The sequence below is a fragment of the Oryzias melastigma genome, linkage group LG17 (assembly GCF_002922805.2).
Source record: "Oryzias melastigma strain HK-1 linkage group LG17, ASM292280v2, whole genome shotgun sequence".
In the NCBI taxonomy this organism is placed as follows: Eukaryota; Metazoa; Chordata; class Actinopteri; order Beloniformes; family Adrianichthyidae; genus Oryzias; species Oryzias melastigma.
In genome coordinates, this window is record NC_050528.1 from 14687941 (window position 1) to 14703918 (window position 15978).

The 15978-nt window shown below is 40.5% G+C and overlaps 2 protein-coding genes across 2 annotated transcripts in view; one reads left to right on the forward strand and one right to left on the reverse strand.

The window, feature by feature from the left end:
• LOC112144307 (tripartite motif-containing protein 16-like) overlaps positions 1-15978 on the forward strand; it is a gene marked incomplete in the record, with an annotated part of 1074856 nt that overhangs the window by 71429 nt on the left and 987449 nt on the right.
• On the reverse strand, positions 12017-13845 carry LOC112144381 (E3 ubiquitin/ISG15 ligase TRIM25-like). The gene has a single exon (XM_036216297.1). The coding sequence runs from the start codon at positions 13843-13845 to the stop codon at positions 12178-12180; it is 1668 nt and encodes a 555-aa protein (XP_036072190.1). The 3' UTR covers positions 12017-12177.

Consider the following 15978-nt stretch of genomic DNA (forward strand, 5'->3'; position numbering starts at 1 on the left):
ATCTGTTGTGTGTGTGTGTGTATGTGCACATGTATTGGAGTGTATTGGAATTAGAGAGAGTTTCTGTGTGCCCTTTGAACTTTTTCTGGTGGACAAATGCTTTTATAACTCACTGTACGCACTGTTCCCTAGTGCTGTGCTTGTAAACAGAGACAATGAAATATTTAAGGTGAGGTCATAAAATTTTTTGCTACTTTCGCTTCCAGTTTAAGAGGAATTTACCAAAGACAAAAACACTGAAGGGTGCAAACACTCTTTCATAGTCCTGCACCCGAAATTTGTTCTGCATATGATGACCTCATCCTCTCTATGTGGAGATGACATGCTTGGGCTGAATTCCTGATGTATTTGGACCGTTCAGACTTCACTTCCTGTCTCTCAGTCGGGGAGCATCAGAAGTTCACATGAATATTCAGCAAAAGCTGCCAGAACTCGTTATTGTGTTTTCATGAGCTGCAGTTGTGCAGTCGAGGATCAGACGCAGACATAAAGATGGTGATTGGGTTCAGGATTGAGCGGCTTCCTGTGAGGACGCTGCAGCACCGGGTAAGGCCTAGAGCCCGGGTCAGTATCGTCATGCCGACAGGCTGGTTTGAGGAAACCCAGGATTTACCAAAATCATTCGACTTTTGAGCTGCTTTGAAATTCTGCTCACTCTAGTCCATGTCCGTGTGAGGATCAATGGAGGAAGAAGATGGAATTCTTCTGGAAACGTGTGAAGCTCGGTTTACTAAAGGCCGGATTCCACCAGAGCGGTGAAGAGATTAGCAGGATTTAGTGCTCAGAGTGAACCCTCAAATCCTCAATCATCTCGGCACTTCAGCTGGTTTCAAAGCCAAGCTGTCAGAGATGTCCAGAGCCTGCAGATCTTCTGAAGGACTGTGATTATAAGTGTATGAGTTGTGGGTGGAGCCTGCACCTGACAGCTTCTGATATCATTATGTGAGTCTTGCTGATGGGGGTTTCCTAATCTGCTCATTTGGGATGTGTTTTTGTGTTTACAGGAAGACACGAAGTGTTGTTTGTTAAATAAAATTATGCTCATTAGTTAAAGCCCTCATAAGTACAGTATATTAAACTGTAGCCTCCCCTTCATGTAAACTAAGAACCCCGCTGTTGTCTCACACACCTGAGTAAGAGTCTCCTCTCCACCTCCTTCCTGGGTGAGCTGCATTTAAAACTATTTCAGCAGTTTCAGCTCCAAATTCAAACTTCTCAATGTGACATTCATGGAGTCTTCTGGATGAACAATTGTGGACTCACAATCTCCCAAACTCAGAGCAGACACTCTCCCACTGGGCCACTCAGGTGAAGTTCAGACTGGTCAGTACCGCACCGGATTATAAGACGCACTATCAATAAATAGTGTGTATACAAACTTATCTCATGCATAAGGCATATTTTGTGACACAAAAGAGTCAGAGAAAAGTTTGAGAATCAGTCAGACTCAGTAACTGAGTTCAAAGGAACAAGCTACATATTAGCCTCATTGGAGGCTTAGCTTTATCGTATTTAAAATACCTGTTACTCCCAATCATGTTTGCAACAAGTGAAAAAAACAGACTGATACCACTAAAACCAAGATTAGTGTGACTACGTTAGCTCCCAACATTGTTAGTAACACGTACAACAAAAAACAGACCCATATTGCTACATGTTAGCTGAGTTAGCATATTTGCAAACCTGTAACTCCAAACTTCTTTTGCAACATGTCAAAAAAAGACTGATAGCACTAAAACAAACATTACTGTAACTACGCTAACTCCCAACCTTGTTTGTAACACGTGGAAAAAAACATTCCAACACCGCTAGATGTTAGCGGCGTTAGCATAATCACAACACTCAACTACCAACCTAGTTTGCAACATGTAAGAAATAGACAGATACCACTAAAACAAATGTTACTGAGACTATGCTAACTTCCAAACATTGTTAGTGACATGTAAAAGAATCAGTCCAATACTGCTACACGTTAGCCACGTTAGAAGCATTAGCAAAATCACAACACTTGTTACTCTCAACCTTGTTTGAAACACATAAAAATAACCAGACTGATAGAACAAAAAAACGTTACTGTAGATGTAACACAGTAATAAAATACGTTAGCTGCATTAGCGTAAAGACAACAGACTGTCATTTTGACAGACTTTGCAAAATCGCTTCAATATCAGTAAACAGCATGAATCCATAGAAGTTGCATTAAAAAGTGCAGAAAATATGATAGGTGTTCAGGACTAATGAGGGAATTCAGACATAGGTAAAGTGAAGTCTTATTTCTGCAAACATATGAGGTTTGGCAGGGTTTGGAGCCACACTGAGAATATTTGTTTGTGTTGTGAAGCTGCTTCTATTCCAGTGAGTGGGAGCTCAGACAGTCTAAAATTGGCGGGTGGAGGTGGAGGTGGTGGGTGGAGTTCACAGCAGGAGTGGACCCCCACTTAGCTTTGCATTGATCCTTTTGGCTCAGGGACAAAACGGCACTCAGAGCGCCGTCGATACACCGGATGATAAGAAACAATCAAATGACAGTATTGATCCAGGAGGACGGCGGGCGAACGTCAGAGATGAAGACCTCCAGGAAACGTTTCGCCAGACGTCTGCTGTTCGCAAATGTTTACGGGGTAAAAATCTGAAGTTCAGTGTGGAAAAGAAGACTTCAAATAAACGGAGGGGCATCCTTGAGAGTTTCACATAAACCTGTTGATGCCAATCTGACATCTGGAATTCCAGATGTTTCTCATACTGTTTCAATTTTTTATCTGGTACGTATTTCTACTTCAGGTTAGAAAAAAAGAAAACTGGAAAACTTTGATTGGACAGGAAGTGCTCAATGAGACTTCCTCCAGCTCATTCTTGGTGTTTCTGACAACTCGGGCAGGAGAAAATCAAAAATTCATTCTCTTTTAATTAAAATACGCTCAGCTCCTCCCACACACACACATGCACCCTGGAGTCTGAGACCCTGCTGCTGTTGCTTAGCAACTACTCCAGCTGTGGAAATACATGACCAATGCAGTGATGTCGTCTCTGCCTCCTGCTGAGAAAAATAGTGAGGATCCGATCAAATATCAATGAGAATGGATTGCAGTATCATTATAAAGTAAGTAAAAGTGAAATCAAATAATTAAATGTTTGAATCACCACATTTCATTAGAGCAAACACAGTCTACGGGTCATTTCTGACCCCCACTAAGACCAGGCAGAACGCTGGGAAGGTTTGACTGATTATAACCAAAGTGAAATGAATGATTCTTAGAAGCTACAACCCATCCCTATGGAAAAATATTATCTATGGAGAATATTTTTGCCTATTAAAAGGCTTAAAAACTGAACAATTACAGCCTCCAAAACAGAAGTCAGACCTTTTTTAAATGTTTATCTTAAATCTAAAAGTTAAATGATCTTAGAATTCATTCTTCATCACATTTGGGTTTACATGACTGTCCCTTTGTACCAAAGTGTGATGAAAACCAAAGGCCAGTACAGTCAGGATCCGGGTGTGGACACAGACGCAGAAGCAGGATGTCCAAAAAAGGTTATTGTTGGAATCTACCAACAATCTGAATCTGAATTGCTCTCCTACCCCAATGCCTTCTCCCTTTTCTTCTGTTCACAAACGGTTGCATAGGGGGGAAAATCACTAAGACTTTTATTATTATTGACTTACTTTTACTTCTGAATGAAGTCTGTGCTGCTCCTTCTGAAGAAACAGATGAATAACCTGTTTGTAGAAGTCTTCCTTTTCTTTCTTCAGGGTTAAAAGTCTCTCTGTCTCAGTGGAGATCACTACCAGTGACGTGTCTAAACAAATTCTTGGTAGGGGTTTAAAAAGCGTAATTTTTCATTTAGAAATTGATGTTAAACAATATTAAAGAGTAACTGGACGGCTGCACTTGTTTTGCTACCGGTAATTATTATTTTTTAGCTACAGTAGCTGCGTTTCCATTACACTTTTGCGCAAAACTTTATCGAAATTTCTAGAATTTCGATAAAACACTGTTTCGAAAAAACAGCGTTTCCATTAAACCATGATTATGCGAAAAACTCGAAGTAATTCCCGCGATAAGTCATTAAAAAAACATGACGACGGATATAAACACTATTTTGATGTGCAGTAGATTCATTCACATTTCTGCCACGGAGCTAGCTCTCATCCTTCCCATCAGAGAAGACGTCTACGTCTGATCCGAGCCTTGGAGCGGCAGGCTCCTTAAACGTGGGAGCGACGTAGAGTCAAACAGTTTTGGGAAATCGTGGTTGAAGAATTCACCGAAGAGCTGTGGATTCAGCATTTTCGCATGACACGCTCAACTTTTGATGAGCTGTGCGGTGCTGTGCGGTGCCCAAGGCAGCCAGTTGCTGTGAAAAAGCGCATTTGACCAGCTTTTCCTGCTTCCTGTCCGAAACTTCATATCCGGTTAATGGTCACGTGACTCGTTTGTTTCGAAAAAAGTGTTTCCATTACAGTTTTTCGAAAAACTTCTGTTTCGATACGGCCCAAATACCACCTCCTCTAAGCGCAAAAACTTTATTTCGAAAAAGGCGAGTTTTTTCGAAATTGTGGTGTTTCCATTAGGAGAATTTAATATCGAAATTCCGTTTTTCGAAATTTCAGAGTTAATGGAAACACGACTAGTGTCACATACATTCTCCGGGCTCACCAGCGCCCTCTGCCTCGTGGCATGCGTACTGCGGTGTGGCTTCACCTAGTGTGTTTGTGAAGCGCATTTTAGCTGATAAAAAGACTAAATGAGTCGCAAATTGGCATCAATGTAATCAGACCGATGGCGAGAGATTAGCAAAATAGGTCATTTTAAAATTAAGCGTGTTTTATGATGACATAAAGACCGAGACAATACAGCGCATGCGTCAGCTGCAGCTACTGGGGAGGCGGGGCTTCAGCTGCCGCACCCAGCGCTGTTTGGCGTATTTGATCAGGAAACTCGTAAGTTCGCTGCTTTTTTACTGAATAATATCCAGACAGCTGGAGTTGTTTATTTTGTTTTAGCATGCTAACTTTTTTTCTCAATAACAATAACCCTCTGAGGAAGAAGCACTATATTTTTTGACAGTTTGCTGACTCTTTTCATCGTCCTTCTATAAAAGTGTCCTCCTTGTCTGTATTTCTGAAAATTTACCCTGGAAAACCTGGATTTAAAGTTTGTTTATCCACCTGCAGAATTTGCTTGTTTTTGCTCTTTAGGTAAAGAATCTAAAATTGTTTCTTTACAACTTTGTCAATCTAACATGCTTCTCTCCAGAATATACTGTCTCTGCATCCAGGTTCATCTGAGTAAAACGCTTGGACAACAGGTAACTCAGTATTTTTTTCAAATTCTCATCGGAATTCGTCTTTGAAGAAGAAAAAGGATGGATGACGTTGAGCTTGATCTGCTCAAGAGAGCAGAAACTGTGCGTAAACTCTGATTCAAGAGGGGATAACTCAAAAACCCGCTGCACCCGTATGAGTCAATGTGACTACAACTTAAAGTGAACTGAAAGGGCTGTACACTGAGCATTCTGGGAAAATCAGCCAGGCTTTCTGAACTGGTCCAATAGTTCCCAAAAAACCCAAAATATTTAGCCTCTGAGTAAATGAATCAACAGATGTGTTTTTGTTGACAAACGTAACAGAAACTGCTGGAAAAATGTCAGCTTTTCTTTAATTGTATCCTTAATGAAGTTAATAAAAAGCAAAGGCGATGGAGCGATGGTTTTGTAGATGCTTTTGTAATCAATTCCATCCAAAGACAAAACTTTCTTTTTTGAGGTTTTGTTCTTTTTACTGCATAAGAATGAGTTTTGATTGAACAAAGGAACAAAAGAACACAGATCATCCACTAATCTGTCATTCTCCACTGATGCCTTTCAGAGTAAAAGCTGTAATGAAAGCCTGTGATTACATCTGCGGTGAAATGATGGGCTGACGTGGCAGACGGGGCTCTGGGGAAGGGCGAGCTGCTAGACGGGCTCGGGGTGATGCTGGTGTTTGGCTCTGCAGCCCACTTTCAAGAAGCAGCATCTCACACAAACACACACACAGCAGGGTACCCGGCTAACAGAACATGACAAGTCTGCCTCCGAACAATGCCCAACTTAAAAACAGAGAATTTGTATTCCCTGGACTCTGAGACGGCAGAAGCTCCAGTCTAGCTCCTTTAAAAAAAAGACACAATTTGTGACTTCATTCCAATATCTTCATTTCTAATTCCTATCATAGTAGAACAATGAAGAATATTGAACAGATTTCTTCTCTTTCACTTCTTCAGAACCTCCAGAGTCCTTCAATTGGATCCGGATTTACCACAAACACACAAATGAGGAATGCATTATTTATCATTACAGAAACAATGTATATATATATTCATGTCTGCAGTGTGAATTATTGATACTGAATAGACATGAAATATATGCCAAACTGGGGCAAAGTTGGGTTAGCAGAGGGATGCTTTAATGAAAACGTACAGACTGTCATTGTGAATTCACTGGAGATGGAGATTTTTTCTATTGCATATTTAGCTATATTCAGTCTATTTTACTTATTTTGCTATTCTATTTTATTACTTCATTTTGTTATTCTATTTTACTTATTTTGTATTTTACTGCTGTACGGACGCTGGTACTTGAATTTCCCTGAGGACCTCCAAAGGGATTAATAAAGTATTTTCTATTCTATTCTATTCTATGTGTTTGGAAAATCACACGTTTTACAACAGTTTTATTGAGTTTATATTGTAATTTACCATTTCTAACTGGAGTTATCTAAAAGTTTTGTGCAGAGAAAGTAAACAGTAATTATTTTTTTTAGGGAGATGTAGACTTATTTACTAGAGATACACTTTCACTTCCTTCTCAAGAACCTAAGAGTTTAAACCAAAAAGTGAGTCGAGCCAGATCAGTTCACCAGGTAACCACTAGGGGGATTTTTAAACAAACATTTGTTTGAATTAAAACAGAAACAAAGTTATTGAAACTGTGGTTCCAACGCCTTAGTGGCAACACTTCATGTCAGAAATGGGTGGTATAGAACCCAAAAGGAGACTTGGCTCATGACTGGAATGTAAATTTTCAATCAATAAAATTTAAAAGAAACCAATAAAGACGAAAGCGGAACAGAAAGTGTTAAAATACAGTTGCTAAAAACCAGATACTCAAATACCCTAGCGTCCACCCATCCGTCCATCCGTCCGTCCATCCATCTTCTAAACCCGCTTTTCAGGGTCACGTGGTTGCTGAGGCCTATCCTAGCTACTGTTGAATGAGGGCGGGGAACACCCTGAGCAGTTTATCAGTCTGTTGCAGAACCACACTGAGGATTATTGACCTAACCATATACAGCTGTGGAAACAAAACCTGAAAGCAGAACATGACGAGAACCAGGAAAACATAACTGGATACAAACAAAGCAAACTAAACATCTGATCCAGGACAGTTTTCACTATAAAAGCTGTTTACTTTGCCATTCTTGGTGTAATTTTTATCAACACAACTTCATTTTTGGGACTTTTTCTGTCATTTTACTCTATTGTATCAACCAGCACATTCCCATTCCTAAGTTGTGATATATTGACATTTGGTTACCGCACCCGGTACCACATCTGGTACTGGTACTGGTTTGGGTCTGGTACCGCACCTGGTCTGGTGGTGGGTTGGGTACCAGTACCAGGTTTGGGTCCCGGTGCGCTATGTGTTGCGATACTGGAGCAATTCTGGTTTGCAGCCCAAAAGTTGGGAACCCTTGATTTAATGGGAACAGCCAGCACGTCAAAAGATGAGAAGTTAGGGACACCCAAAATGTTCCATGGTTAAGGAGGGGTCCTTAACCAAACGTCAATGTGTGATGACTTGGGAGTGAAAATGTGTTGAAATCAGGGCTCCCAAACCTCCGGGCCACAATCCGGTGACCACCCCAGTACCCTAACCCTGGACGCTCGCTGTACCAAACGCGTGCGGTGGGGGTCTGTAGCTGCAAACCATTACCAGAACAGCGTGTCCAAAACCACATGTCCTATACCTCGCGCATCCGCCACTGAATGTGTGTACCGGTTTGTGAACCAGGTTTAGGGTACCAGTACCAGCTGAGGACTGGACTGTGTCCTGAACCGCATCTGACAAAACACCCGGAACCCTGATTTCATTGTAAAAGCTAGAACATCAAAAAACGACCAATTGGGATGCCCAAAACGCCAAAAAGTGAGGCAGAGGGGTCCTTAACCATGTGTCAATATGTGACGACTTGTGAATGTGTTGGGACGTTTGGTTCAGGCCACTTCAGTGCCACTTTTTGACGTATAGGATGTCCCCAACTCATTGTTTTTTGATGTGCTAGCTGTTGGCTCCCCAACCCTCGGAATGCGGTACCGAACAGGACATCGGTACTGGGCAAGGGTAGTGGTACCGGGATGGGGCACCATAACCCGGTACTGATTCACGTCTCGAGGGTTGGGGACCTCTGATTAACATATGCATTTTTTCCTTGTCTGTGGCCCAGTCTCAAGTGGCCCTTCGACCAGAACCGGTTCACAGCCCGGAGGTTCAGGACCCCTGATAGTGACGCGGAGGAGTCCCAAACCATACATCCATATATGTTGAGTTGGTAGCGATAATGTGTTGTATCAACACACTGAACCAAAAACCTCACAAAAAAAATCAGGTAGAAACATTATTCATTCTTTTACAATGAATCAAAGTTAAATAATTAAAAAAGATTAAACAAACCTTAATTTCCACTTCATATAAAAATGCATGGTGTGACTTAAAACAACTATTTTAGTTTCATTTGAAAACATAGTTTGAATGTTTTGTTTAACTAAAACCTTTTGGGATTTATGCAATAAAAACACTCTTAAAATAAGGCTTTAAATTTGTTGATTTAGTTTTTTTTACCAGTTTGTATTGGTCCTAGTAGAGGTGCAGTGGTTCTGGAGCAGACAGATGTTGCTAAGCAGGTTTTCTTCTTTCCAAGACACCTTTAACATGACTTTATGGTCAGCATCAGCTCATTACAGACAGAAACCTGCTTTCCTCCACAGATGAGCGCAGAAGGAGCATGCAAAGGTGGATGCTTCACACTAGGTAATCACCCCCCTCCCCCCATAGTTAAAGGTCAGAGCTGTCCTGATTGTTTTCAGTTTGTCAACAGGTTCAATTCGAGACTCAGAGTTCATTCAAATGTGGATTTTAAGCTTAAACCTGTTCATCCACAGCTGCTAATTTCTGACTATTAGCTGCATAAGTAAGACTCACAGAGATGATGTGGAGATGATGGTGGGCTCAGAACCTCAGACAAACATCTGCTCTTTGCTTCTCATCCACTTTAGGCCTCTCACTCAGGTGAGGGTATCTCCAGCGGATCCTGTAAGTGATGTCGAGTCTCAGGGACCGATGCCGAGCCATTCGATCGCTCTCTAAGTGGAAGACAAATTAAATCTTGTTGAAGCTCTTCCCCCTCCTTCCTGCCTGCTTGTTAGGGGGAAAAAATGGTTGTTCTCTGTAGAGAATTCACAGACTGCCAACTACTGGAGCAGAAAAACTACAGCTCTTTGCACTATGACCAGTTCACATTACCAAGAATAATTCACATTTCTGTGTTACATGTTCAAGCTTCACCTCAGTTTTAAAACCAACCATCCTCTGATCTTGATTGATTGATTGATTGACATTTGATAAGTTCTCTTTGATTGTGTGTAGAATAAAATATATTCATATCATCAGCAAATAAAATGAGTTTTAAAAGTTTTGAAACATTGAATACATATAATTGATGTTAATGTGGAACAGCAGAAGGCCCAGAATTGATCCCTGTGGGACACCACCACTTGTCTCTTTGACCTCTGATGTAAATTCATGTCTTGATAAATTGTTTTCTTCCAGTTAAATAGCTTTTGACCCAACTCCTCTGATCCTATACACTTCCAGTTTGTCCAGTAAGATGTCATGATTGACAAATGCTTTTTTTTAAGTCAATAAAGATTCCAGCTGCATGTTTCTTTTTATCCAGTGTTTGCGATTTCCTCGACAGCAGGGGTCCCCAAACTTTTTTTTCTTGTGCAGCAGCAGCTCTGCTCAGGAACCGTTCTCCTAAATGTAACCCTTCGTCTGCATATAAAACTGTCAGCACTGCTGCATGTCTGGGGGGATAAAGGGCGGGGTTACACAGCTCAGCACCATAAGCCACACCCACACAGAGGGATTTTTGGAAAAGAAGGCTTCAGATCAACATGAGAAATGGCTTTTTAAGACATTTAGGATGTGGATTTTTTTTCTTAAAAACTTCGCAGTCCGAATTAAAACCCCACTGGGAACGTTTCAAGAAAAAAAAAAATTGTAGTGGGACTTTAAAAGTCTAAAGTACTGAACACCTGTTTGAGCTGGAATTTATTGAAGACAGGACACAACTGGAAGATATACGTATCCTGCATCTAAAATTAACTTTTTTCGCTGATCACCACTATCTCCCCGGAGAAATTGAGTGTTGGTGTTAGATGGGTGCAGTCCTGGCAAAGCAGACTCTTCCTGGAGGAGGGCGGTTTACATTGTGCTGACATCAGCACGATTTGACTCGCTCGTTTTCGTGGGTATAGGAGGGGCTGCTGCCAATAGCACAGGTTTTTTAAATGCATGACAAATCAAAATACCGCTTTGGGGTTTTTTAAAGTGAGGAATGAACAGTAAAATGAATTTAAAACCTCAAAAAGTAGAATTTTCACAGTATGGCACCTGTAACCCTTCAACTGTCCTGTTTACATTAAAAGTGGAGTCATCTTGACCACACAAGACAGTGCATTAGACTTATTTTTTTCAATGATTGTCCACCTTTGTCATGAAAGGGCTTACACCTCAATGTTAGGGTGGGGTCATCTGGACCCCATAAGAGAGCACACGGGTTAAGTGGTGCTTTTACTGAAATAAAATGTGGAGGAATTTTGACAGTATTAAAATTTGAATACTGCCCAAACCTACGGGATAGCAGATGTCGTTATCACTCGTAAAAACAGGAAAAACATGGGCAGGTAGCACTTTTCGGCTTCTGCATGATGAGCTTCAACCTCTCAACACTTATGCAAATATGCGTCAAACCACTTTGACTCCCAAATCACCTAAATTTAGCTTCTACACGAAAGCAAAAAGATAAATGATTTTGATGTTCTGAGCTGTAAATAAATTCATGTTTCTGGAAGACCACATGTGCAGAACAGGAGCTGTAGGTCAACACTCTTCAATAACAGATGGATGTGTCAAAAATGTATGAAAGACCAATACTGCTGCTTGGAGAATGTCAGCATTTAAAAAACTTAATTTACTTAATTTAATTTATTTTGCTGTAGTTGATCCAAAAATAAATAAATACATAAAATAAACAAGATATTCATTGACTGTATTTTTACAATGTGATAAGTTGATCCTGATATTTGATTATTATAATCCTTTAAAATCTGGATGAACTGAGAGATTCATGTAATTAAAAAAAAAAAAACAGAGACAGATGAACATTTACTCAAATGATCAGAATCTAAAAACTGTCTTTCAGCTTCAATACAGTTCAGTGTTCTGTCTAAGCATCTGATTCCATTGGAAACCAGAACTTTGGTGTTTTGGGGTTTTGAATCATGGAAGTATAAAAACTTATGCATCAAATCTATTTTTTTTCTAATTCTAAATAATGAGGATGTTTTATTGTCACGTGATCAGAAACAACTTTTTCTCTGAAGAACAAAGACATGAAAACACAAACCAAAGTTGTCAAATGAATCAAAAAGAAAGAAATCAAAGTTCTTCTTTCTACAAACACAATCTTCTCCTTCAGTTTGTTCTCTTGTAGTTTCTGTGTAGAACAGAGAAAGTCTTTGATTGTGACTTCACTGATTCCATTTGTGTTGCAGCTTCCTTCAGTTCACATGACAACAACACAAACACATGAACACAACATTTGCGTGAAATTTGAATTCAGTCAAATCTAGAAATTCAAAGAAACGACATTAAAAAAGATTTTACTCTAACAAGATGGAGATTCATCTTCAAAAATCTTTCAAATCCACATTCTACAGATTTTTCATTTATCTCTTTATTTCTGAGAACAAACTCGACTCCACAGAACATTAACAGTTAAAAAGTTTAGTTCAAAATGATGGAAATCAGAGAAATCACTAAAAACAAACATTTCACTTCTTTGAGGAACTATTTGAGTTCACAGAACTCTGCTGAGACTACAGATAAAAACAAAGAACCCAACGTCACTCCAGCATGGAGCGGCTGAGTGAATGTGGTCTGGACTCTGTGGAGGAGAGTCATTCTTTTAGAGACGCTGTAGAAGGACAGAACACCTGCTCTGTGATCCAGGTACACTCCTATTCTGGAGGAAACACGAGCTGAGATTAAGGTTTCTATTCTGTTGTAGCGAAATAAGAATTTGTTTGGATACCATTCTATTGCCCAAGATTTGTCATTAAAACCAAATTTACTTTCATGTCCAAATCTCCTGATGTTCTTGTATGCAACTGCTACACAAATATAGTCTCCTCTCCACTCCACCTCCCAGTAACAACGTCCAGTCAGACTCTCTCTACTCAGAACCTGAATATAATCAGTAAATCTGTCTGGATGATCAGAATAAGACTGAAGTTGTTCCATCACTTTCACCTTTCTGTTCTCTGACAGTAACAGTCGTCTGTGTGCTGTGTTTGGATCCAGTGTGATTTGACATGAATATTTCAAGAAGTCAGCTCTGGTCTTTGGTTCTGGTTCTGGCATTGAAACATCCACACGAGTTACTTTCACTGAGATGTTTGTCTGTTTCTCACTAAGAAGTTCCTGCAGTTTGTCTGTGAGCTCTGACACAGCTGCTGTCACATCCTCAAAGTATCTCAGAGGACGGACATTGATGCTGGATGAGTGTGTGGACTCACTGAGTGGTGGCAGTGAGGGGTAGTGGAGCAGAAACTGGCTGGGATCCTCTGTGAGTGAGAGTAGCTTTAGCTCAGCGTCTTTCCTCTTCAGCTCAGTGATCTCCTGCTCCAGCTGCTGCTGAAGATCTTTGACTCGACTCACTTCAGTTAGCTGCTGGAATCTGATCTGCTGCTTCACATCACAGCTTCTTTTCTGGATGAGATTGATCATCTGAGTGAAGATCTTCTCACTGCCCTTCACTGTTTGATCAGCAGAGTGATTGATGGCCTCCAGCTCCCGTTGAAGCTGCTTCACCTCTTTCTTTCTGTCCTGGATTCTCTGCTGGATTTGTTGTTGACTCTCCTCCAGATCTCTCTGCCTCTCAGTCCTTTCTGCTGCAGCTGAGACTATTTTATGTCCCTCGTGTTCATCCACAGAGCAGAGATAACAGATACACTTCTGATCAGTACGACAAAACATCTTCATCACCTCATCATGAATGGAGCAGATGTTCTCCTGCAGGTTCTTGGAGGGTTCCACCAGCTTGTGTTTCTTGAATGCAGCTTCATCCAAATGAGGTTGAAGGTGTTTCTCACAGTAAGAGGCCAGACAGAACAAACAGGACTTGATGGCTTTCAGTTTTCTTCCAGAGCAGACATCACAGGATACATCTTCAGGTCCAGCATAGCAGTGATCAGCAGGAGCGGCTTGGAGTCCAGTCTTCGCCAGCTGCTCCATTAAAGCTGCAAACATAACATTTTTCACCAGAACAGGTCTCGGTGTGAAGGTCTTCCTGCACTGAGGACAGCTGTAGATATTCCCCTGTCCATCCCAGAATCCTTGAATACACTTCATGCAGTAGCTGTGTCCACAGGGAATAGTCACCGGATCCTTTAACAGATCCAGACAGATGGAACATCTGAAGGTTTCTTGATCCAGATTGACTCCTTTCTGCGCCATTTCTCCTCTCAGATACAAAGACTGTGTGAGTTTCACTGTCTCACAAACAGGTTTGACTCTGATCCTCCAATCAGATATGTTCACTATGAGTTCAGCCAATCAGCTTCTTTCTTCTCTACCTGTTGGTTACGCCCATCATGACAGAGCAGGGGAGCAGATCTGTAGGAAATATGTAAACAACCTGGAAATCAGGAAGAAAGTCTGATGGTGACTTTTCAAAAATTTTCACTCAACTATATTTTCAGTTTAAAAACATCTAGCTACAAGGGTGCAAAGAGACGGCAGATCCTCCCTTCAAAAAACTTTGACCCACACATTTCTCCCAAATTTTTGAGCCTATATTAGTTTCATTATCTTTAGTTTATATGTCTCAAGTTTGAGGTTGCCATGGCTACGTTGTGAGGGGGCGGAGTCACGAACGTTCTAAAAAATTAAATACAATACACTGAGGTTGTTGTGATTTTTGTGCACTCTTAAAATTTAAAATTTGGATAGAGATTTTTTTGTTATTCTCATGTATCCCTAATGGCTCCTCAGGCATTAGTGTCTTTGAACCAAACTAACATTGTGCATCCATAAGAGCTTCCCTCTGTTGGCCAGTGTTTAAAAATAGACCTTAAAACGCATCTCTTCATGGATTCCTCTTCTGACATGAAAGCAGACATTCATCTTTTCTGTGCAGAGCAACATATGAGGCGAGCAGCAGCTCGGACTCTCCTTCTGCGCTGCCACATGAGGCCTCTGGGCGCAGAACCGAGCTTTGGGTCAGCTGGGTCAGAGCCCAATACACACTCAGTGCAACTATGAAAACAGGCAGGACTATGTTAACATGCATAAAACTCAACAAAACTATCAACATTTATATGTACTTGCAGATGGCTTTTTAAATGATTTCTATACTAACTCAATGTTGTATGTTGGAGAAATCATTGTTGACCACTTAGGTTTGTAAAAGTGCTTTCAAAGTCCCTGAATTCTAAACTGTATCCAAGGTGTTACTCTTATATGATGTATGTACTCTACAAATTACAACAGGTCTCAGCAGCCGATCTTAGAGTTATCATGTGATTCATTTTTTCATGCAATTAATTAATCCTGACCTGAATGAATCAATTTTTAATGGCGATTATTTTTAACATAATAGTTGTAAAAAGCCTCATTTTGAAGTATTTTTATTTAAAATTGTGACATTGTGGTGCAGTAAAATATAAAAATGAAACAAAAAAACTTTTTCGGTGAACCAAGCAGAAATAGTATCAGTGATTAAATCCTCTAAAACTTATACTTGTCTCTTAGACTCAATCTCTACTAAACTTTTAAAATAAATTTCCCCCCTAATTAGTGAATCCATTTTACCCATAATAAATACCTCTCTAGAAACAGGTTATGTGCTTCAGTCTTTTAAATATGCAGTTGTTAAACCTCTTTTGAAAAAACCCAGCCTGGATCCTGACATTTTGCCCAACTATAGACCAATATCTAATCTCCCATTCATATCTAGTAAAGCAGCTGCAGTGCCACCTACAGGACAACAATCAATTTGAAGATTTTCAGTCAGGGTTCTGACCTCACCATAGCACTGAAACTGCACTGGTCAGGGTTACTAATGGCTTGCTATTGGCTTCAGAAAAGGGACTAATCTCTATTCTGGTCCTGTTAGACCTCAGCGCAGCCTTTGATACCATCGATCACAGCATCTTACTCCAGAGACTAGAGCATGACATAGGGATCAGGGGATCTGCCCTCCAGTGGTTTGAATCCTATTTATCTGATAGATACTAGTTTGTTAATGTAAATGGACAGTCCTCTCATTGTACTAGAGTTAGCTATGGAGTCCCTCAGGGCTCAGTTCTAGGGCCCATTCTGTTCACGCTTTACATGCTGCCCTTAGGAAACATAATCAGGAAACATAGCATTAACTTTCACTGTTATGCAGATGATACACAGCTGTATTTATCCATTAAACCAGACCAGCATGACTTAGAGAAACTGACTTCCTGCATCAGAGACATTAAGACCTGGATGACAATTAATTACCTCCTCCTAAACTCAGAAAAAACTGAGGTCATGATACTGGGTCCTAAACACCTGAGAGATGCTCTCTCAGATCAGATAGTCTCCCTGGATGGTGTA